Source organism: Lolium perenne, chromosome 5 (genome assembly GCF_019359855.2).
Source record: "Lolium perenne isolate Kyuss_39 chromosome 5, Kyuss_2.0, whole genome shotgun sequence".
NCBI classification, from domain to species: domain Eukaryota; kingdom Viridiplantae; phylum Streptophyta; class Magnoliopsida; order Poales; family Poaceae; genus Lolium; species Lolium perenne.
Window position 1 is genome coordinate 266,776,593 of NC_067248.2, and position 24,988 is coordinate 266,801,580.

The window sequence follows — 24,988 nt, forward strand, 5'->3', positions numbered from 1 at the left end:
TGGATCGTGTGCCAACGGCTCCGATAAAAAACCGTCGGCACAGGTTCTATGTGTTTCCCGTAATGTTTGCCTTGTAAAATGGAGATTAACATATATAGTTTCCACCTAGTATGTAACGCTGTACCCATTATGGACTCATCGCCCAAGTCAGGTCCTTCGCGAAAGCCCGAAGATGTACGTGTCGCCGCCGACAAGGCTGTGTGGCATGCACAGCTTCCGTCCCAGCTTTGTTTAGTGTCGGGATAACCACTCCATGATAATGAGACCCATACGTGTATGTACACGTACTCTCCCTACTCCATGCCAGCTAGTTGCGTGTACCATAATCTTGTAAAGGAGCCCATCGCTATAAATAACCAGTTCAGCTGCGATTTCTCTCAATCGCAACTCGTAACAGTTCAAGACATCACCAGCAGATCGACCATTATCAGAGCGTAAACCACTAAACCAGAAACCAGTCGACGACAATGGAGTACCAGGGGCAGCACGGGCACGAGACCAACAAGGTGGAGGAGTACGGCCAGCCGGTGGCCGGGCACGGAGGCGTCACCGGCGGACCCACGGGAACACACGGCGCCGCCGCTGCTGCGGGTACCGGCGGCGGGCAGCAGCTCCAGCCGATGAAGGACGACCACAAGACCGACGGCGTGCTGCGCCGCTCCGGCAGCTCCAGCTCCAGCTCGGTACGTTCCGTTCCGGCCGGCAGCCTCACTCTCTCTGTATACATCATCGATATTCAGTTGTTGTGCTTGCGCTGTTGGTTAACTCTGTTGTGATGGTATATATATGCAGTCTGAGGACGACGGCGAGGGCGGGAGGAGGAAGAAGGGGATGAAGGAGAAGATCAAGGAGAAGCTCCCCGGAGGAGGCCACAAGGACACCGCCGAGCAGCAGCAGACAGTGGCGACCACCGGCGCACACGGCAGTGGCACCGGTGCGGAGGCCACCGGTGAGAAGAAGGGCATCATGGAGAAGATCAAGGAGAAGCTTCCTGGCGGGCAGCACTGAGCTACTCTATCAGTACTCATACCTGCCGAGAATAAGTTGTCCCGCGCGCGCGCGCGTGCGACGGCGTGGACGCGCGCGTGTTCTTGACACCGACATGATCTGTGATGTCGGTGTCAGCGTTATGCATGTTTTACGCTTGCTGTGAACCGACGTGTGTACATTCGTATGTAGTATATGTCCTCCATCGTAATAAAACATATTCGTGTTGTATATTATTTTGGTATGCAAGGTACGTGTGAGGGAAAAAAAACTGGTTCATTTTTCCGTCGCTTCGAGCAATCGAGCTTGGACAATATGCACACATCTTTCCTTCCAGGACACAATGTTTCGTTTGAAGACACAGAAGTGAAGCCATGAGCTTTTTACTGGCCCGACTATAATATTGTTGAACGTTTTTGCTAGTTTTAGGTTGATCAAGAAAGAATTTAGAGCTCAACCGACTTCTAAGCTGTTGTTTGTTCATGCTGATTTGTGTAAATGCACAAGTGCGCAAATAATTTGCATGTGAAACAGGTGATGTCATGGAGAATTAGTCGTGTCCATTGTTAAAGCCAGGAGAGTCGTCCCATATTGAGAACCTGAGGCCTGCATACCTCACGCAAATAATTTGCATGTGATAAAGTAAAAAAAAGCAAGTGATGGCATGCAAGCGAACAAACTTCTTTTTGTTTCAACAGTGAAAATTGTAAGAAAAAAAGAAGAAGAGAAGAACAACTTATGCTCAAATTAATTCCTTCCAACTGCAGATTCTGTAAGTTAGAGTAACCTTCTTATACTGTAATTCTCAATTCAAGTGTGCATAGAGAGTCCAACCATGTACGGTGGTGTTGAAAAGACGGCAGGACCAGATATGCTAAGGTTGTAGCTAAAGAGGATGTCGCGCGCCGGCGACATATGAAGGTTAGCACCTCGAACATGGATATAGTTTCCTACACAAAGACTCATATTTTTTAATCATGCAGAATCAGATATAAATAAGCACCACTTCAACTAAATAAAGAAGTGGTAACAAAATAAAATAAGAGCAACAGTGTTCACCATTAGTTTTAGGGTCCTAAAAGATAAATAAGTATAGTCATCGGAAAGATAACTTTATGATACATAATAAAGGAATGAGTAAATTCCACTTTTTACCCTGTAGTTGTGCATTTGTGACACGTATTACCCCATTTAGTGCATTTTTTGTACCAAAATATCTCATTTAGAAGACTTTAAACACGGTTTAGACTTTATCATTTACTTGTTATTGTTAGATAAAATAAGTATGACATGTCGATGTGAAGCGATAAAATATGTAAATATAGAACGGTCTTATGGATGATTTATGCTCAAACTTGTTTAATCCATATGTTCCCTTCATCACTAAGAGCATCTCCACTCGTCCCCCGAACAAGCCCCCGGCGAGCGTTTTTTCCATCCGGACGGCGTAATTCGGCCCAGTTGCGCCCCCGGTTCCTCGTTTTCGTCCGGATTTGGCCCTCCATCCATCCGGCGAGCCCACGCCATCCCCGGCCCCCCGGGGAGCGCTCGGGGACTCCGGACGAAACGAAAGCGCGCGTGGCCCCAACTTGTCGGCGACAATGGCCTGGGTTTGTACGGCAATACCCTCGTCTTCCCGATCTACGGCAATACCCTCGTCTTCCCGATCTACGGCAATACCCTCGTCGAACGAAAGCTTTGAACTCTCAAGTGGTGCAACATAAATAGATTATATATATTTCGAATATAATTCGAATGAATATAAAAATAACATATAAAAACTTGAAAACAAACTTAAACTACTTCTTCTTCTTCCTAGATGGCCCCGCCTCATCGTCGGGGCGGCGACGCTTCCGGCTCGTCACCTCCTCGTCGGAGGAAGTTGGGTCCTCCTCCTCGTCAGTGTCCTCAGCCTCTTCGTCGTCCTCCTCATCCTCCTCCTCCTCCTTTTCCTCGGCCTCTTCCTCGGCCTGCTCCTTGGCCCCTTCGTCCTCCTCGTCGTCCTCCTCATCCTCCTCCTCCTCCTCCTTTTCCTCGGCCTCTTCCTCGGCCTGCTCCTTGGCCCCTTCGTCCTCCTCGTCGTCATCCCATTCGTCCTCGCTGGCCGGCGGGGGGGGGGGGGGGGGGGGAAACGTCGCTGCTGGACGATGCAGCTTTATCCCACCAATGGCGCCATCCAGGCGGCTTCCCCTCGCTATCGGTGTCCGATGGCCAAGAGAGATCGCTCATGGTTGACGGAGGATGGTGAGGAGAGAACAGATGAATGGTGTCGGCCGTCGTAAACCGTATATATAGGTCTCTCGACGAAGAGAGCGGCGGTTGCTCTTCCGCGGAGTTCGTGCTCCATTACGGCGGTTCTCGCATCGAGGCCACTTCGGCCGTTCCCGACGAGTCGTTTGGGCTCTCCAGACCACTTTGCGACGGTTCAATGCGTCGAGGGCACTCCGACGATTGCCCTTCCCGGTGACTGCGCCGTCGCTATGCACGCGGTGGGTGCGCGACCATGGGCTCGCGGCTGGGAAAATGGGCCTCCCCAGGCCACAAAATACATCCATCCGGCGATAACTAACGCCGGATTTCGGCCTGGGGAGCCCCAACGGCTGGGGATGCTCTAACGTTTTGATATTTTTTACCCCGATCGGCACCTAACACCTTGCCCAATGGACACAAACCAAAAAAAAAGGGGGTAAAAAAGCCTTTAAAATGGATAATCTACACAAATTTTCACTTGGCGGGGTAATTAGTGTTACAAATGCAAAACTACATAGTAAAAAGTGGAATTCACTCTAAAGGAATAATGTTGCTTACAAAATAATCTAACAATCTGTTTTTTCTATGTCTGGGTAGAACCAAAAACTATCTAACCTTTCATACCACTCTAGCTAAAGAGGAATATTTATGAGTTTGACAAAAATATAATATTGCTTAAGAACCTTTCCATGTAAGAAATATACCAAAGTACGTGAATAATTAATGATACCATATATAGAACCAAGGGTTTGTGTCTTTTATGTGGAGGTGGCTAATCCCACACAAAAAAGGAAGATCATGTTTAATGACAATTATGGAACTTCTAAATTCTAATCAAGAAAGACAAACATTATATTTACCACCTGGATTGGAAACAGATCCCTGTCATCATCATATTGCCTAGAAATTGCATAGTATAATAAGAGGAAATTATGGCCCAATCGGAAAACTGATTAGAATGTTTTTGGTGGTCATTGTCGTCTTTGCTGCAGATAGTTTTGAAAAAATTTGTGAGAGTTCTATTTAGTGATTTGTACCAAGTAGCGTCTACCCTGCATCCCCCGACTAGTGTGGCAAATGTCTTTGGCAATTGGCTTCACGGTGTTGATTCAAGGTTTAAGTTGCTTCTTAGGGTGGGGGCGCTATCAGTTATCTGGGCGCTTTGGCTGAGTAGAAATGACAAGATTTTTAACGATAAAAACTGTTCTTTGTTGCAGGTCATCTACAGATGTACAGGTATTCTCCGTTCATGGTCACCTCTTCAGCGGGCGGAGAACCGAGACCTATTTACGGAGGTCTGTACACGGTTGGAGGCTACGGCGAGGGATACTTTTTCCCTACATGGGTGGCGGCATAGTCTACGGATTGAAGCTCCACCATACCCTTAGGCGTTATATAAATTCATCGTCTCGATATATATTTCGCCTCTTTTTCATATACTGTTGGTTCCACAAACTAGAACAGGTGTGTGCATCCTGGTTATGCAGAGGCTGGATGTAATTGCTTATCACAAGTAATAAAGCATCCTTTATCGAAAAAAGTGATTTGTACTAGGATCTGAATGATGTAAAATCTATGGGCACAAACTTAGCTTCTCCATCAGTGTTCCGAGAAAAGTCATTGTGGCAGACAAATATTGCACCAAAACGGGTGGAGACAAGATTATTGTAATTCACAGTATTGCTAGATTTGGCCTTAATCCCATATTTGCGAGGTAAATTTGATGATTCCATAATTTTAGGAGACTCATCACGCAGGAACATTTGGAATTAGCGGTGGCGGCGCCACACGATCATAGGCAGTCATCTAGGGTAGCGACGGACATATTTTCTACCAAAAAATAATAAAATAAAATTAGAAAGGGTCCACCATGAAATTATCCTAGCAACTGTACTTTCTGGGTGAGTCATCTTGCTAATGTGGCCACGTTCGCCGAGCATAATTTTTTAAATTTTAATATGTCGCAAAAATCAAGCTAGACATAATACATTGTAATATGTTGTTTTCCACCTTCTCTGGCATCGACTAAATTGCCTACAACATGACGTTATGCCGATGGCTAAAGATCAGGACCGTTGTCCATGGCAGCTTGAAGCTATACCGATAACCACTGTGGGCACACATACACCGTCGCCTTACGTGGAATTACTGTGCATATGCATGCCCCGATGATCGTTCATGTCTTAATTTGCCTTCAAAATCAGAAACATATTTTGCACGCAAGCTGTACCCAACTTTTATGAACTCATTGTTCGAGTCACCTCCTTCGAGAGAAGCCGAAGACGTACGTGGCATGCACACCCAGCTTTGTTTATTGGCAGGATAACCACTCCCTGATAATGAGAGGCCCATACGTGCAGGCACACGTACCCTCCCTACTCCTGCCAGCTACTGTCAGTGTAACAATGCTACACCTACGCAAAATTTTCTACGGGAATCACTTACGTGCAGACGTGGAGACTTGAAACAAACCCACGATCCTAAAATTAAGGAGGCCAAACCGATCGGAACCACCCAGATGCAGGCACGTAATCCTGTAGATATTTTCCCGTAAGTTGTTCCCGTAAGTGTAGCATTATTGCTGTCAGTGTGCATCTCGAACTCGAATACGTACCCTTTTTGTGCAAGGGAGAGGCCCATGGCTATAAATAACCAGTTCACCTGCACTTTCTCTGCATCGCAACTCGCAACAGTTCAAGACATCACCAGCAGATCGGTCATTATCATAGTGTAAGCCAATCGACGACAATGGAGTACCAGGGGCAGCACGGGCACGAGACCAACAAGGTGGAGGAGTACGGCCAGCCGGTGGCCGGGCACGGCGGCGTCACCGGCGGACCCACGGGAACACACGGCGCCGCCGCTGCTGCGGGTACCGGCGGCAGGCAGCAGCTCCAGCCGATGAAGGACGACCACAAGACCGACGGCGTGCTGCGCCGCTCCGGCAGCTCCAGCTCCAGCTCGGTACGTACGCGCGCCTCTCCTTCTCACAGTCTTACTCTACCGTAGCTAGTCATGGTTGACGACTAATTATGTTGTGATGATGTGTGTCTGCACAGTCTGAGGACGACGGCGAGGGCGGGAGGAGGAAGAAGGGGATGAAGGAGAAGATCAAGGAGAAGCTCCCCGGAGGAGGCCACAAGGACACCGCCGCCGAGCAGCAGCAGACGGCGGCGACCACCGGCGCACACGGCACTGGTGTGGAGGCCACCGGTGAGAAGAAGGGCGTCATGGAGAAGATCAAGGAGAAGCTTCCCGGCGGGCAGCACTGAGCTGCTATCTCTGTTCCAGCCTTGTTTGCACTGCATCATGCTCGAGAGCATGCATGCTGCATGGACCGAGTGATGGGCTGTAGAATAAATTGTCTCGCGATGAGACGACGTGTGGACGGCGTGTTCGTGACACCGACATGATCGGTGATGTTGGTGTGAGCGTTATGCATGTGTAACCGATGTGTATGTATGTATATGTCCTCCATCGAAATAAAATATATATTCGTGTTGTATATTATTTTGGTATGCTGGCTCATGCATCGGTGTGAGGCAAAAATAAATATTTGGTTTATCTTTACGTCGCTTCGAGGTCGCTTCGAGGTACACCTGGGCAAAACTCGGGCTAGGCCCGGTTTTGAGCCAAGCTCGGAAAATCCCGATGCTAAAATGTCAAGTCTGAATTCCGGTCTGGCCTGACTGTCGGGCCTATAAATCAAACCCGAACCTGGCCCGAGCTGGCAAAAGCCCGGCCCGGTCCAAAAAAAACCCGGCCTGAACCTTACCAAAACCGCGAAAAATGCAAGCGTAGGCCTAGCCCGAGTTCGGACTCAAAAGTCAGGCCCGAGCCTGGCCCGGTCCAAGATTTTAGGCCCAGGTCATCCGAGCCAGGCTGCCCATGCCCAGCTGTACTTCGAGGGACCAACCAGCCGGTTTGCCTAGCTTTTGGGCCTAGCTAATTAGATATTCATGCTACATAAAAGTCTGAAACCGCAGAATTTCTATTTTATGATATAAGGCACGCTCCAAAATTTCCTCCTTCCAATGAAACAAATATATACTGTAATTGTTTAACTAGTGTCGCTATAGCCAGTTCAAAAAAAAAAAGTGTCGCTATAGCCAGCTATGTTTTGTTCAACATACTACCTCTATTTTGAAAAATGGGAGCATATACCCCCTCTATTTGAAATACATCATACACATATTTTGAATTTCAAAAAATGGAAACAAAAAATTTGCACGTACATCTTCATGTGTCACGCGCTCACAAAATCGTTTCATAAAAAATCGACTTATCATATGATGTGTGTAAAAAAGAAAAAACTCAATGCTAAAAATAATGATTTTCACAAGATAAGTTTTCTCGTTTTTACATGGACCATAAAAAATATTGGTTTTTCGTGAAACTTGACGAACACACATATGTACATGTAAATTTTTTTGTCAAAAATTTTCGACACTTCGAAATATGATTCTTTTGTAGAGGGAGCATACGCACCCAGAAGACGAATTAAATTTCCATCAACATACTACTATACGTAATTATAGTATATAACTTGCCAAAATGTGGGATGCTAGTTAATATCTTGATGTGTATAATTTAAAATGCTGAGTACGGTGTGTTGTCCTCGGTGGATTCTGTGTTGCTGTAATTATTGGGCCAGCCCATAGAACCCTATAGATTACAAAATATATCCAAAACTTAAAAAAATTAAGTCTCGGACAAGTCCATCTGTACATGATCCAGTTCTAGAAGTTCTCCATGCACGCATGCACACCACTAAGTATTACCATGCTATCTTAAACAAAGCAGCTCTAGAAGATCAACGGTAAAAGTCTGAAGTGTTCTGTTATCGCAGCTGAATTAAGTTGGCTCAACATAGATCCAGATTTATCGGAAAACTTAATATCCCTTGCCGGCCTACTTGATTAGATAAACCAACCAGGCCAATCTGCAAGAATGAAATTATTTAGTTTAGTCATAAGAATGTTCTCATGTGTACAGTCATGAAAATCGGGCTGCATGAAAACTAATACAAGTACATAAGTGCATGAGTATAGGGTACATTAGGGAATTTGAGATTTGATATTTTGATCAAATGAAAAAAGTACTTTTTACTGATCATCAGGTCATGAACTACATAAATTGTCACTTGCAGCAAAACTCCATCGGCAACAAGAAAAAAAATTTAGCTAACCGCAAGTTCTGACTTTGGGGGCTTTTCTTGCGAGGCACTTCAGAGATATTGAAACAAATGAATGTGCACGCATTACAACATTATACTCAGATGGCATAATTGGCCACATTATATTCTTGCTCCCATTCTGATTTAGGGTAACAAGTAAACTGAAAGAATTGGAAAACTTACCTCTCCATTAATTCTTGCTCCCATTTGGTACTTCAGCACTACTTGTATGTTTGGGTGATATAGAGGCATCACTGCGTCTTAATTACGATCTTGTTGTTCTGGAATGTAATAGCAAGTGTTATAAATGCCTGATTGTTAGTCACGGACCAAGCAATACAAAGGTAGCAAGAAAATACCCTCAGTTGTAGGTAGTCGCCAACATCTGGAGTGCATGGGAGATCCAGTACATCATTTTCATACATTAGTTCATCTACTGCTTTCAGAAGCATCCCATCAAACTCGCTACAAGATATATAACCCAGTGATTAAACAGAGACAGACAGCCAAAATAGATAGAATACCGAGAGTGTGCAGGCTATATCGTATTGTCTTTTATATAAACCTGAAGAATCCTTTCTGAACTTTTCGTGTAATACTTCTTACAATCTGAAGCGCATTGGGACCATGCACCACCTGATCAGTTAAAATACATGCAGCCTGTTAGAACTAGTCCAGATTTGTTCTCAACAGATATTAAGAAAGGCACGCATTTAGATGCAAATAAATCACCTTGTCTTCAGTGGCAACTGATGGATTGTAGGCCGGCAAATTATGAACATGTCTCTTATCTTTCTCATCCCAAACATCCAGGCGGTCATCAATCACAATGGCCATATTTGGATGGCATAAACTTTTTCGGAACACGTGCTGAAGCGACTTTTTGGAACCTGACAGTCAACGAAATAAAATAAAAAGAAGGTGAATGTGGAACAAGCAAGAAACACAGTCAAGTATTATTCTATTTTCCATCCATCAACAAATGTTTCTTTTACTTGTACCTAAGGATGTTATAGTAGTTGTGCATGTAACCAACATATATGATGATACAAATATTCCAAATTGTTATTTTTTTAATCTAAATTATAAGCAATAGTAGCTAAAGATTCTCATTCCCCAAAAAGCATGATTACTCCCATTATGGAAACAAATTACTACTTAAGAATACTCGGTAGCTAGTGATCAAACGTACTTATCTCTATGAATCCTAGCTATTAGTATTTGGAATGCATCCACTGAGGATCTCATGAAATAAGAATAGTCAAAATTAAAGTCACTCTAAATTTTACCTCGCCTCACACATATTAAGCGCTGAGAAATCTCCTCTGAACTGATCAATCTGCCTTCTGGATCAAGCAGTCTCCATGCCTCAAGAGCATAATATGTACCAGCCATTGTACATACGTAGACCTTATATCTTCTGAATCCGTTGGCAGTAATCAGGCAACTCTTCAAGTCATCCCAACCAGGCCGTATGTTTGCAAAGTAACTACTTTCAGCATCCTGGATGACATATAATGTTGCAGCAGGTGAGTACTTTCTCAACAGCAATAAATAAAGGATATTTTGGTGATTTGCAGAATGTCCAAGCAAATCATATATACCGTTGGGTCGAGGCAAGTCAGAACTGCATTCCTTGTCGGGACCCTGATCACGGGCCGAACAATAACTTGTCGCAGCCCGCCAGGTTTATGCAGCATGCTCTTTTCATCTTGGCTCCGCACAATCTCATCACCGACAGTGATAGCACGTTTCTCTTTGTATTCCTTGAGAAATAATTGATCCTTGGAGACATTACCGAGTTGATTGCGAAGTGCCAATTGCGTATCATCAGCAAGTTCAGGATTCTCCAAGGATGACTCGATCTTTTTCGTGAGAGTCTTGAATGTTTGCTCGTTGTAACAAGACACGAGGGTCTGGTCGAGATCAAACACAATGGCAAGGCGCCGCTGGTTGAGCATCCCAAGGCATGCCGTGTAGAGCCCTTTTTGTGCAGACCAACACCAGAAACTTGGGACACCCTTGACCTTGCTTTGCATAGCCACAAGGTGCAGCTCCTCCTCCCCAGCCGCCACCACAGCGGTCTAGAAAACCACAATCAATGAGAAGCATATATTATAAACCTATAGGCTATAACAATTGCAACCAATTTAAAATTGACTAAAGATCTGGCTTGGAAAGTGTGTATACAAACCATGCGTTGGTTCCAGCAGGTGGAGTGCAGGTTGCCGAGCAGGACGGATCCGGGATGGAGGTCCAGCGTGTTCTCCTGGAGCTTGCAGCGCAAGGAGTAGGCGCTGATCACCTGCAGCACGGCCAGCGGTGGGCACCTGCTGCTGGCGGTTGACCGGCGGCTGATCCGGATCTCGTTGCTCGGGAACACACCGGAACCCGATGATGGTGTCCCCGGTGGAAGGAACACGTCGACGTTGCCAAGGAACACGTCACGCTCGAACACGGGCAAGGTCCGAGCGCCGGTGGGCGAGGCCGTGCTTGGAGAGAGGGGAGTGGAGAGTGGCAGCACGGGCGGATCACCGGAGCAGTCTTTCATGGGAGTATCCGCGGGGTGGACGGAGTCGGCCGCCTCCGCCGCCATGGTTTGGGTTTGGGTTTGGGGACGATTGATCTGGGGGTTTCCGACTTGTTGGTTGGTAGGGAATACGAATATATATGGAACCGGCATGCACTATCCTAGACTCTCCCGCAATCGGAGTCAGAGGCGAAGGAATTTTTCCATACCGAGAGTCGCCGTCGACATGCTGCCTTCGTAGGGCGGGTCCACCACGAGCGTGAGTTACGCAAGAGGGCGATCGGGAGGCGATCGTGCGTAGGGCTAGAGTTTCTCTCTCGGGGGCGGTTATATCTCTGCGGGGGCGACGGCGATCGCGGCGGCGCGCTTGCCCTTGGCCGGCTGGGTCCTCGGTTTCGACTCCATGCGTGCTGCTGCGGGTGGGGGTGTTGCTGGTTCGTCATGGCTTCTTCGAGTTCAAGGCTGGTGGATGTGGCAGTCCGCCGGGCTCCATCTCTCTCGCCGGCGAAGGGCTCGGAGGAAGTGTCAGCTTCCTTGTCGGCAAGGTTGGGAGGTCTCATCCTCACGGACAAGGAGGCGTCAGGGCTAGTGATCAAGGGACGTGGGATCTGAACATGTCCCGAAGCCAAGATGGGCGGCGGTTGTCAAAGGCTGCACGCCCCGGAAGCTGGTGATCTCTGCTTTGGAGCGTGCGATGGAGCGCGCATGGGGCCTGCACAAACCAGCACATTTCAAAGACATGGGGGACAACAGGTTCGTCGTCCGTTTCGGTTCAGAGGGGGATTGGAAGCATGCGACCAAGAATGGCCCATGGCAATTCGACTTCAATGCTATCTTGCTGGAGGAGTATGATGGAAAGGTTCGTCCATCCGACATGGTCTTCGAGAAAATGGCTGTATGGGTGAGAGTCCTTGACCTCCCTCTGGACATGATGAATAAGGTGTATGCGAAGCTGATTGGCAAGTACTTGTCTGCGGATGTGGATGTGGACTCCCCTGGGGAGAAGAACTTTGGATAAGGGTTGAAATTCAGGTTTCAAAACCTTTGGTTCGTGGAGTTATGCTGAAGGATTCAGAAGACGAGGTTGAGGGCAAATGGTTTGATGTAAAGTATGAGAAAATACCTCATTTTTGCTTTGATTGTGGTATGTTATTCCACCTGGAGGGTGGCTGCAGTGCTGAAAAGGAAGAAATTCAACAATGGGGTGAGTGGCTTCGTGCCTCTCGTGGCAGGTGCAAGAATCCGATCCAAAGGCAGAGGCTTTCGGTTTCGACCAATAGCTATGAAACAAGATCTTTTCCTCCAAATAGACTTTCGTCCTGCTTTATAAATAAAGCAACCACACTATACAAGAGCTCAAACAAAGAAAAAATGTTGGGGCAATAGCAGAAACATGCCCAACTGAAAGGGAAGATACAAAGGAAGCTAATGGCAGATCGACTACGATGGCACTCCGCAACTGTCGACGTCCTCCAAAGTTTTCCTACCACCCACCACGGATCACCAAGTACCAAGGCAACACCTTCAGGAAGGGATACGACGTCAACACGCCGCTGCTGCTCGGACCAGCGAACTGGACCTAGGGTTTCCCCCGATACTCGGAGTTAGGTGGTACCGGGGATCCACGATGCCCTCCAAGAAGGAAAGGCAACACCCGCAGGCGTTGCTGCATCGGTGTCAGACCAGCCGACAAGGATTCCTCTCGAACCCCTCTACCATCAACCCCCGGAAATCCGTAGCCTAGGAGCCCACGAGGTCCATACGCAGAGGTGGTAGGGTACGCCAGCCGCTAGACGTAGGAAAGGCAGCCGCAAAACGGCCCGCAAATCTCGGGCCCAACAAGGCCCATAAAGAAATGTCCAGATCCAGGCCCGCAACCCGCACCATCCCACCCCCAATGCGGGGATCTCGTCACCACCAGCCTGTCGCCCACCAGCTCGCGTCGCCCCAGATTGAGCCACCATCGCCGCCTCTCCGTGGCCAGCACCGCCAAGAGGACACCGTCGCGCCGCCGCCGGCAGATCCCTGCCTGCCTGGCCCAGATCCAGCCTGCAGCAATCACAACATGGCAGCGCATCTCGCCGCCGGCCTCCCAGCAATCCAGCCCGCCATCGAGCGGCCTCTCCTTCCTCCGCAAAGGTCGGCCGACCACCTACCACCACGGCGCCGCCTCCGCCCGCTACTGCAAAGGCAGACGACCACGACCCACGCTGCCCATGGCCCGCGCCATTGATGACCCACAAGTATAGGGGGTGTATCGTAGCATTTTCAATAAGTAAGAGTGTCGAACCCAACGAGGAGCAGAATGTGTTCACAAGCAGTTTCGATGAAGGATTCACTGTAAATGCTCACAGACAAGTATTCAGGAGGTTTTGATGTAGCAGTTGAATAAAGTACGAGTAAGTAAAGTGCGAGAGAAATAATTGCAGCGAGTGGCCCAATCCTTTTTAGCACAAAGGACAAGCCGGTTTGTTTACTTATAATGACCAAACGTTCTTGAGGACACACGGGAATTTAGTCTAGTGCTTTCGCTTCATATAGCTAATTAATCTTCATTGTTTTGATAAGTGTTGTGTGGGTGAATCTATGCTAATGCACCGCCCTTCCTAGGACTAATACATACTTGTGATTATACCTCTTGCAAGCATCCGCAACTACAAGAAAGTAATTAAGATAAATCTAACCACAGCCTTAAACTCTGAGATCCTGCTATCCCTCCTGCATCGATATACCAACGGGGGTTCAGGTTTCTGTCACTCCGGCAACCCCGCAATTAGCAAACGAATACAAGATGTATTCCCCTAGGCCCATAAAGGTGAAGTATCATGTAGTCGAAGTTCACATGACACCACTAGAAGAATAACACCACAACTTAAATATCATAACATTGAATATTACTCAACCATAATTCACTACTAACATATAGACTTCACCCATGTCCTCAAGAACTAAACGAACTACTCACGAGACATCATATGGAACATGATCAGAGGTGATATGATGATGAATAACAATCTGAATATAAACCTTGGTTCAATGGTTTCACTCAATAGCATCAATAACAAGTAGAAATCAATACCGGGAGAGTTTCCCCTATCAAACAATCAAGATCCAACCCAAATTGTTACAGCGGTGACGATGTGCAGCGGTGGAGACGGCGGTGATGGTGATGGAGATGATGATGATGGTGATGGAGATGATGTCCAGCTCGATGTCGGTGACGATGGCGTCGATTTCCGCCTCCGGGAGGGAATTTCCCCGGCAGATTTCAGCCTGCCGGAGAGCTCTTTTCTCTCTGGTGTTTTCCACCCCGTGATGGCGTGTAACTCACACGTTCGTTGGGAACCCCAAGAGGAAGGTATGATGCGCACAGCAGCAAGTTTTCCCTCAGAAAGAAACCAAGGTTTATCGAACCAGGAGGAGCCAAGAAGCACGTTGAAGGTTGATGGCGGCGGGATGTAGTGCGGCGCAACACCAGGGATTCCGGCGCCAACGTGGAACCTGCACAACACAACCAAAGTACTTTGTCCCAACGAAACAGTGAGGTTGTCAATCTCACCGGCTTGCTGTAACAAAGGATTAACCGTATTGTGTGGAAGATGATTGTTTGCGTAAAAACAGTAAAACAAGATGTGCGGTAGATTGTATTTCAGTAAAGAGAATTGGACCGGGGTCCACAGTTCACTAGAGGTGTCTCTCCCATAAGATAAACAGCATGTTGGGTGAACAAATTACAGTTGGGCAATTGACAAATAAAGAGAGCATGACCATGCACATACATATCATGATGAGTATAGTGAGATTTAATTGGGCATTACGACAAAGTACATAGACCGCCATCCAACTGCATCTATGCCTAAAAAGTCCACCTTCAGGTTATCATCCGAACCCCCTCCCGTATTAAGTTGCAAAGCAACAGACAATTGCATTAAGTATGGTGCGTAATGTAATCAACAACTACATCCTTAGACATAGCATCAATGTTTTATCCCTAGTGGCAACAGCACAACACAACCTTAGAACTTTCATCCTTGTCCCAGGTGTCAATGCAGGCATGAACCCACTATCGAGCATAAATACTCCCTCTTGGAGTTACAAGCATCTACTTGGCCAGAGCATCTACTAGTAACGGAGAGCATGCAAGATCATAAACAACACATAGATATAACTTTGATAATCAACATAACAAGTATTCTCTATTCATCGGATCCCAACAAACGCAACATATAGAATTACAGATAGATGATCTTGATCATGTTAGGCAGCTCACAAGATCCGACAATGATAGCACAATGGGGAGAAGACAACCATCTAGCTACTGCTATGGACCCATAGTCCAGGGGTAGACTACTCACACATCACTCCGGAGGCGACCATGGCGGCGTAGAGTCCTCCGGGAGATGATTCCCCTCTCCGGCAGGGTGCCGGAGGCGATCTCCTGGATCCCCCGAGATGGGATCGGCGTTGGCGGCGTCTTTGGAAGGTTTTCCGTATCGTGGCTCTCGGTACTGGGGGTTTCGTCACGGAGGCTTTAAGTAGGCGGAAGGGTAGGTCAAGAGGCGGCGCGAGGGGCCCAGACCATAGGGCCGCGCGGCCAGGGCAGGGGCCGCGCCGCCCTATGCTCTGGCTGCCTCGTGGCCCCTCTTCGTCTCGTCTTCGGACTTCTGGAAGCTTCGTGGCAAAATAGGCCCCTGGGCGTTGATTTCGTCCAATTCCGAGAATATTTCCTTACTAGGATTTCTGAAACCAAAAACAGCAGAAAACAAAGAATCGGCACTTCGGCATCTTGTTAATAGGTTAGTTCCAGAAAATGCACGAATATGACATAAAGTGTGCATAAAACATGTAGATAACATCAATAATGTGGCATGGAACATAAGAAATTATCGATACGTTGGAGACGTATCAGCATCCCCAAGCTTAGTTACGCTTTCGTCCAGCAGGTAAAACGATAACACAGATAATTTCTGGAGTGACATGCCATCATAATCTTGATCATACTATTTGTAAAGCATATGTAGTGAATGCAACGATCAAAACAATGTATATGACATGAGTAAACAAGTGAATCATATAGCAAAGACTTTTCATGAATAGCACTTCAAGACAAGCATCAATAAGTCTTGCATAAGAGTTAACTCATAAAGCAATAATTCAAAGTAAAAGCATTGAAGCAACACAAAAGAAGATTAAGTTTCAGCGGTTGCTTTCAACTTGTAACATGTATATCTCATGGATATTGTCAACATAGAGTAATATAATAAGTGCAATAAGCAAGTATGTAGGAATCAATGCACAGTTCACACAAGTGTTTGCTTCTTGAGGTGGAGAGAAATAGGTGAACTGACTCAACATTGAAAGTAAAAGAATTGTCCTCCATAGAGGAAAAGCATCGATTGCTATATTTGTGCTAGAGCTTTGATTTTGAAAACATGAAACAATTTTGTCAACGGTAGTAATAAAGCATATGTATCATGTAAATTATATCTTACAAGTTGCAAGCCTCATGCATAGTATACTAATAGTGCCCGCACCTTGTCCTAATTAGCTTGGACTACCGGATCATCACAATGCACATGTTTTTACCAAGTGTCACAAAGGGGTACCTCTATGCCGCCTGTACAAAGGTCTAAGGAGAAAGCTCGCATTGGATTTCTCGCTATTGATTATTCTTCAACTTAGACATCCATACCGGGACAACATAGACAACAGATAATGGACTCCTCTTTTATGCATAAGCATGTAACAACAATTAATAATTTTCTCATTTGAGATTGAGGATATATGTCCAAAACTGAAACTTCCACCATGGATCATGGCTTTAGTTAGCGCCCCAATGTTCTTCTCTAACATTATGCATGCTTAACCATAAGGTGGTAGATCGCTCTTACTTCAGACAAGACGGACATGCATAGCAACTCACATGAAATTCAACAGCGAATAGTTGATGGCGTCCCCAGTGAACATGGTTATCGCACAACAAGCAACTTATAAAGAGATAAAGTGCATAATTACATATTCAATACCACAATAGTTTTTAAGCTATTTGTCCCATGAGCTATATATTGCAAAGGTGAATGATGGAATTTTAAAGGTAGCACTCAAGCAATTTACTTTGGAATGGCGGAAAATACCATGTAGTAGGTAGGTATGGTGGACACAAATGGCATAGTGGTTGGCTCAAGTATTTTGGATGCATGAGAAGTATTCCCTCTCGATACAAGGTTTAGGCTAGCAAGGCTTATTTGAAACAAACACAAGGATGAACCGGTGCAGCAAAACTCACATAAAAGACATATTGAAAACATTATAAGACTCTATACCGTCTTCCTTGTTGTTCAAACTCAATACTAGAAATTATCTAGACCTTAGAGAAACCAAATATGCAAACCAAATTTAAGCATGCTCTATGTATTTCTTCATTAATGGGTGCAAAGCATATGATGCAAGAGCTTAATCATGAGCACAACAATTGCCAAGTATCACATTACCCAAGACATTAATAGCAATTACTACATGTATCATTTTCCAATTCCAACCATATAACAATTTAACGAAGAAGAAACTTCGCCATGAATACTATGAGTAGAAACCAAGGACATACTTGTCCATATACTACAGCGGAGCGTGTCTCTCTCCCATAAAGTGAATGCTAGGATCCATTTTATTCAAACAAAACAAAAAACAAAAACAAACCGACGCTCCAAGCAAAGCACATAAGATGTGATGGAATAAAAATATAGTTTCAGGGGAGGAACCTGATAATGTTGTCGATGAAGAAGGGGATGCCTTGGGCATCCCCAAGCTTAGACGCTTGAGTCTTCTTAATATATGCAGGGGTGAACCACCGGGGCATCCCCAAGCTTAGAGCTTTCACTCTCCTTGATCATGTTGCATCATACTCCTCTCTTGATCCTTGAAAACTTCCTCCACACCAAACTCGAAACAACTCATTAGAGGGTTAGTGCACAATAAAAATTAACATATTCAGAGGTGACACAATCATTCTTAACACTTCTGGACATTGCGTAATGCTACTGGACATTAATGGATCAAAGAAATTCATCCAACATAGCAAAAGAGGCAATGCGAAATAAAAGGCAGAATCTGTCAAAACAGAACAGTTCGTATTGACGAATTTTAAAATGGCACCAGACTTGCTCAAATGAAAATGCTCAAATTGAATGAAAGTTGCGTACATATCTGAGGATCACGCACGTAAATTGGCTTAATTTTCTGAGCTACCTACAGGGAGGTGGACCCAGATTCGTGACAGCAAAGAAATCTGGAACTGCGCAGTAATCCAAATCTAGTACTTACTTTTCTATCAACGGCTTAACTTGGCACAACAAAACACAAAACTAAGATAAGGAGAGGTTGCTACAGTAGTAAACAACTTCCAAGACACAAAATAAAAACAAAGTACTGTAGGTAAAAAAACATGGGTTGTCTCCCATAAGCGCTTTTCTTTAACGCCTTTCAGCTAGGCGCAGAAAGTGTGTATCAAGTACTATCGGAGGGTGGTGTATCGTTATTATGAGCTCCCCCATCCGCAGTGGTACTAAGGCCTTTGTCAATCTTAGGCCTATAGTAATACTTCTTTCGTTTAGGCACTTTAGAGACATACATAAACTTTTGCTCCTTACCCACATAAGCTTTCTCCTTATATTTAAGAGAAGAAAATGTTGAACCCAAGGTTCCCATAGCTTTTTCAAGTTCATCAATCCTATTGATTTGATCATCATGGTCAAAACAAGTTCCTAGGACACTAATTCTTTCATCAATTCCTCCTAAGGATTTATCAAGTTCATCAGCTTTATCAAGTAACATTTCCAATTTAGCTTCAATACTTGGAAAAATTTTCTCTATGGTTTCCAATTTTTTCATAACATCTTCAAGAGAGATTTCAGTTTTAACTTTATCAACAGGAGGTATTCCAAATAGACTCTCAATAATGCAACTAGCTTCTAATGCAGGAGTACTTAAGAAGTTTCCTCCTGCGAGACTATCAAGAACATATCTATTCCAGCTAGAGATACCAACATAAAAATTCCTGAATAAAATAGTGGTGGAGTGTTTCTTAGTGCACCTATTATGGGCGTTACTAATTTTATACCAAGCATCTCTTAAACATTCTCCCCCTGTTGCTTAAACGTACGAACTTCAACTTCAGGATTACTCATCTTAGTACTAGTAAATAAAGCAAACTAGATAAAGTAAATGCAAGTAAACTAAATTTTTTTGTGTTTTTGATATAGCAAACAAGATAGCAAGTAAGGTAAAACTAGCAACTAATTTTTTTGTATTTTGATTTAGTGCAGCAAACAAAGTAGTAAATAAAACTAAGCAAGACAAAAACAAAGTAAAGAGATTGAGAAGTGGAGACTCCCCTTGCAGCGTGTCTTGATCTCCCCGGCAACGGCGCCAGAAATCTAGCTTGATGGCGTGTAACTCACACGTTCGTTGGGAACCCCAAGAGGAAGGTATGATGCGCACAGCAGCAAGTTTTCCCTCAGAAAGAAACCAAGGTTTATCGAACCAGGAGGAGCCAAGAAGCACGTTGAAGGTTGATGGCGACGGGATGTAGTGCGGCGCAACACCAGGGATTCCGGCGCCAACGTGGAACCTGCACAACACAACCAAAGTACTTTGTCCCAACGAAACAGTGAGGTTGTCAATCTCACCGGCTTGCTGTAACAAAGGATTAACCGTATTGTGTGGAAGATGATTGTTTGCAGAAAACAAGAAACAGTATTGCAGTAGATTGTATTTCAAGAAAGAGAATTGGACCGGGTCCACAGTTCACTAGAGGTGTCTCTCCCATAAGATAAACAGCATGTTGGGTGAACAAATTACAGTTGGGCAATTGACAAATAAAGAGAGCATGACCATGCACATACATATCATGATGAGTATAGTGAGATTTAATTGGGCATTACGACAAAGTACATAGACCGCCATCCAACTGCATCTATGCCTAAAAAGTCCACCTTCAGGTTATCATCCGAACCCCCTCCAGTATTAAGTTGCAAAGCAACAGACAATTGCATTAAGTATGGTGCGTAATGTAATCAACAACTACATCCTTAGACATAGCATCAATGTTTTATCCCTAGTGGCAACAGCACAACACAATCTTAGAACTTTCTGTCACTGTCCCAGGTGTCAATGCAGGCATGAACCCACTATCGAGCATAAATACTCCCTCTTGGAGTTACAAGCATCTACTTGGCCAGAGCATCTACTAGTAACGGAGAGCATGCAAGATCATAAACAACACATAGATATAACTTTGATAATCAACATAACAAGTATTCTCTATTCATCGGATCCCAACAAACGCAACATATAGAATTACAGATAGATGATCTTGATCATGTTAGGCAGCTCACAAGATCCGACAATGATAGCACAATGGGGAGAAGACAACCATCTAGCTACTGCTATAGACCCATAGTCCAGGGGTAGACTACTCACACATCACTCCGGAGGCGACCATGGCGGCGTAGAGTCCTCCGGGAGATGATTCCCCTCTCCGGCAGGGTGCCGGAGGCGATCTCCTGGATCCCCCGAGATGGGATCGGCGTTGGCAGCGTCTCTGGAAGGTTTTCCGTATCGTGGCTCTCGGTACTGGGGGTTTCGTCACGGAGGCTTTAAGTAGGCGGAAGGGTAGGTCAAGAGGCGGCGCGAGGGGCCCAGACCATAGGGCCGCGCGGCCAGGGCAGGGGCCGCGCCGCCCTATGCTCTGGCTGCCTCGTGGCCCCTCTTCGTCTCGTCTTCGGACTTCTGGAAGCTTCGTGGCAAAATAGGCCCCTGGGCCTTGATTTCGTCCAATTCCGAGAATATTTCCTTACTAGGATTTCTGAAACCAAAAACAGCAGAAAACCGCAACTGGCACTTCGGCATCTTGTTAATAGGTTAGTTCCAGAAAATGCACGAATATGACATAAAGTGTGCATAAAACATGTAGATAACATCAATAATGTGGCATGGAACATAAGGAATTATCGATACGTTGGAGACGTATCACCCCGCAGAGGCTGCTGTGACTCTTCGCGACTATCCTGCGGAGCTTAGGTTTTCGGGACGAAGATGTACGCGAACGAGAGGAGGCCAGAGGGGGCTGTGGGCGCCCTCCTCACATGGCGGCGCGGCCAGGGCAGGGCCTACGCCGGCCTATGAGGGGGGCCCATGGCGGCCCTCCTCGGCTCCACCTTTTGGCTCTCATCGTCTTCTGGAAAAATAGGATTTTTCAGATAATTTCCATCAATTGTTGATCTTCCGAAATATTGCATTCTGACGGCGCTTTTTCCAGCAGAATCCTGACTCCGATGCGCGATCCTCCAATAATCATGAAACATGCAAAATAGATGAAATAACATAAGTATCATCTTCAAATATGAAATATATCAATGAATAACAGCAAATTATGATATAAAATAGTGATGCAAAATGGACGTATCAATTCCCCCCCAGCTTAGACTTCGCTTGTCCCCAAGCGAAACTGAACTCGGTAAACAGGACCACATGTTTATGGAGTGAAGAGTCGATAAATAAAATACGGACAAGAAGCATCATATCAATTCACACAAGACATTCTAGTAAACAACTTCCTCATATAATTCAACTTAAAACAAGTAAAAGGTAATCACAAATAAAGGTGCATAAGAAATCATAATTGGTGATGGCAAACTTCGTTCTTGGTCAGAGAACAATAAACATACTATGTTAAAGCTTATATGGCACAACTTGCATACTCAATCATAATAATCTCCTCATAATCATTGATAACCTTCAAAGCTATATTCATTCAGATAAAACTTGTACTAAACAAGGAAGAATAAAAGACATGATGAAGTAAATCACAATATAAATGGTTTGATCACAACAACTCAAATGCTTGCTTAAGATGGAGGGAAATAGGTTTACTGACTCAACATAAAGTAAAATACAGGCCCTTCGCAGAAGGAAGCAGGGATTAAATCATGTGCTAGAGCTTTTTCAGTTTTGAAATCATATAAAGAGAATAAAAGTAACATTTTGAGAGGTGTTTGTTGTTGTCAACGAATGGTAGCAGGTACTCTAACCCCCTTGCCAGACAAACTCTCGAAGAGCGGCTCCCATAAAGTTTCATTTTTGGTTGACACTCCTTCCAACCTTTGCTTTCTCAAACCACGGCTAACCGAATCCTCGGGTGCCTGCCAACAATCTCATACCATGAAGGAGTGCCTTTTTATTTTAGTTTTATTTAGATGACACTCCTCCCCACCTTTGCTTTCTCAAGCCATGGCTAACAGAATCATCGGGTGCCGTCCAACAATCACATACCATGGAGGAGTGTCTATTTGTAAAATTATGAAAGTTAATTAATTGGGACTGGGAACCCCATTGCCAGCTCTTTTTGCAAAGTTATTGGATAAGTGGATGAAGCCACTAGTCCATTGGTGAAAGTTGCCCAACAAGATTGAAAGATAAAACACCACATAATTCCTCATGAGCTATAAAACATTGACACAAATAAGGGATGATAAATTTTGAATTGTTTAAAGGTAGCACACGAAGTATTTACTTGGAATGGCAGAAAAATACCATGTAGTAGGTAGTTATGGTGGACACAAATGGCATAGGCTTGGGTTAAAGTTTGGATGCACGAGAAGCATTCCCTCTCAGTACAGGTTTTTGGCTAGCAAGGTTAATTAGCAAGCATAAGAGTTGAGGGAAACAAACAAATATACATGTGATAGAAACAATCATGCATCTTCCTTGTAAGCACAAACAATTTTAACTTCAGAATAATAAGCTATGAGCTAACAAGAAAGGAAGACAATGAAACAACTACATGTACTTCTCTTTTCTACTTAAACCTCAAAGTGTTGTTGCTATTGACCAATGCTAAGTTTGCCAAAACCAAATAGAGTTACTCAATGCTCCCAAAGTGATACCAATACTAATAACAAGATCAATCATATAATAGAGATTGCAAACTAAAATAAGATGTGCAATATGTAAATGATAAGACTTCTCATTAATATTTCATAACGATAACTCACACCAAGGGATACATAGACAACCAACTAAAGGAGAGATACTTCCACACTGCAACCCATCTTATATGATAACTTCCCTACTCATGATATGACACTACTTGATAGTAAAAAGTAAAAGATAGTGATGATGTGATACCGCGGCACTCCCCCAAGCTTGGAACAAACCAAGGGGATGCCAATACCAATGATGAATTACTCCTTCGGCGGTGGTGGTGATGATGGGACAACCTTGATGGGAGTGAGGAACCGCTCTAGCATTCTGCGAAGTCGATAATTCTCCTCCTAAAGTATATCCACTTCCCTTCTCAGAGCACGGTATTGATCACAAAACTCATCGGTATCCCGTAAAGCTTCCTCCAAAACAGGGAAAGAGTCGAGGCTGGGTGCAGGTGGTAAGGGTCCCTGCAAGTTATGAGAAAAAGAACGTCGAGTGTCAACCGATCCCAGCAAGATTTGCTTGCTCCCAACAGCTTGTTGCTCTTGTTTTGATGGCATCTCCTTCACTTCTTCCTCTGAAAGCCCCTTGCCCTTGTTGGCGGAGGTCATGGTGCTTCTAGATCGAAAACAGATCCTGGCAGAAAACAGCTCAAAACAAAACACGTCGAGAAAACTATATACGGACATCCAGGGGTCCGAGGGATTATATAGCAGGAATTTTTACGACATAAGGAAAGTACCAGGTCGAACCAGAGTCGGAAAGGGGCGACGAGGGGCTCACCTCATAGGGCGGTGATACGTCTCCGACGTATCGATAATTTCTTATGTTCCATGCCACATTGTTGATGATATCTACATGTTTTATGCACACTTTATGTCATTATTATGCGTTTTCCGGAACTAACCTATTGACGAGATGCCGAAAGGCCAGTTGTTGTTTTCTGCTGTTTTTGGTTCCAGAAGGCTGTTCGGGCAATATTCTCGGAATTGGACGAAATCAACGCCAAACCTCCTATTTTTCCCGGAAGGCTCCAGAACACCGAAGGAGAGTCGGAGGAGGGCCAGGGGGCTGATACGTCTCCGACGTATCGATAATTTCTTATGTTCCATGCCACATTATTGATGTTATCTACATGTTTTATGCACACTTTATGTCATATTCGTGCATTTTCTGGAACTAACCTATTAACAAGATGCCGAAGTGCCGATTCTTTGTTTCTGCTGTTTTTGGTTTCAGAAATCCTAGTAAGGAAATATTCTCGGAATTGGACGAAATCAACGCCCAGGGGCCTATTTTGCCACGAAGCTTCCAGAAGTCCGAAGACGAAACGAAGTGGGGCCAGAGGGTGCCCAAACCCTAGGGCGGCGCCCCCCCCCTGGCCGCGCCGGCCTATGGTGTGGGGCCCCCGTGCCCCCTCCTGACTTGCCCTTCCGCCTACTTAAAGCCTCCGTGACGAAACCCCCAGTACCGAGAGCCACGATACGGAAAACCTTCCAGAGACGCCGCCAACGCCGATCCCATCTCGGGGGATCCAGGAGATCGCCTCCGGCACCCTGCCGGAGAGGGGAATCGTCTCCCGGAGGACTCTACGCCGCCATGGTCGCCTCCGGTGTGATGTGTGAGTAGTCTACCCCTGGACTATGGGTCCATAGCAGTAGCTAGATGGTTGTCTTCTCCCCATTGTGCTATCATTGTCGGATCTTGTGAGCTGCCTAACATGATCAAGATCATCTATCTGTAATTCTATATGTTGCGTTTGTTGGGATCCGATGAATAGAGAATACTTGTTATGTTGATTATCAAAGTTATATCTATGTGTTGTTTATGATCTTGCATGCTCTCCGTTACTAGTAGATGCTCTGGCCAAGTAGATGCTTGTAACTCCAAGAGGGAGTATTTATGCTCGATAGTGGGTTCATGCCTGCATTGACACCTGGGACAGTGACAGAAAGTTCTAAGGTTGTGTTGTGCTGTTGCCACTAGGGATAAAACATTGATGCTATGTCTAAGGATGTAGTTGTTGATTACATTACGCACCATACTTAATGCAATTGTCTGTT

The 24,988-nt window shown here is 45.2% G+C and overlaps 3 protein-coding genes across 3 annotated transcripts; 2 read left to right on the forward strand and 1 right to left on the reverse strand.

Moving 5' to 3' along the window:
* Positions 1–381: 381 nt before the first annotated feature.
* Positions 382–1,223, forward strand: LOC139831155 (dehydrin DHN2-like). The gene is made up of 2 exons (XM_071820514.1): positions 382–683; positions 793–1,223. Exons 1-2 carry the CDS (start codon positions 468–470, stop codon positions 1,006–1,008), a joined length of 432 nt encoding a protein of 143 aa, XP_071676615.1. The 5' UTR covers positions 382–467; the 3' UTR covers positions 1,009–1,223.
* Positions 1,224–5,903: 4,680 nt separating this feature from the next.
* LOC127304441 (uncharacterized) lies at positions 5,904–6,742 on the forward strand. The gene is made up of 2 exons (XM_051335129.2): positions 5,904–6,201; positions 6,297–6,742. Exons 1-2 carry the CDS (start codon positions 5,986–5,988, stop codon positions 6,507–6,509), a joined length of 429 nt encoding a protein of 142 aa, XP_051191089.2. The 5' UTR covers positions 5,904–5,985; the 3' UTR covers positions 6,510–6,742.
* A 1,041-nt stretch (positions 6,743–7,783) lies between these two features.
* Positions 7,784–11,465, reverse strand: LOC127298431 (RNA polymerase II C-terminal domain phosphatase-like 2). The gene is made up of 8 exons (XM_051328280.1): positions 10,608–11,465; positions 10,018–10,497; positions 9,703–9,916; positions 9,146–9,303; positions 8,979–9,049; positions 8,773–8,878; positions 8,597–8,694; positions 7,784–8,179 (listed from the first exon to the last, which is right to left on the reverse strand). The coding sequence occupies exons 1-7, from the start codon at positions 11,094–11,096 to the stop codon at positions 8,665–8,667; spliced, it is 1,548 nt and encodes a 515-aa protein (XP_051184240.1). The 5' UTR covers positions 11,097–11,465; the 3' UTR covers positions 7,784–8,179; positions 8,597–8,664.
* Positions 11,466–24,988: the final 13,523 nt, after the last annotated feature.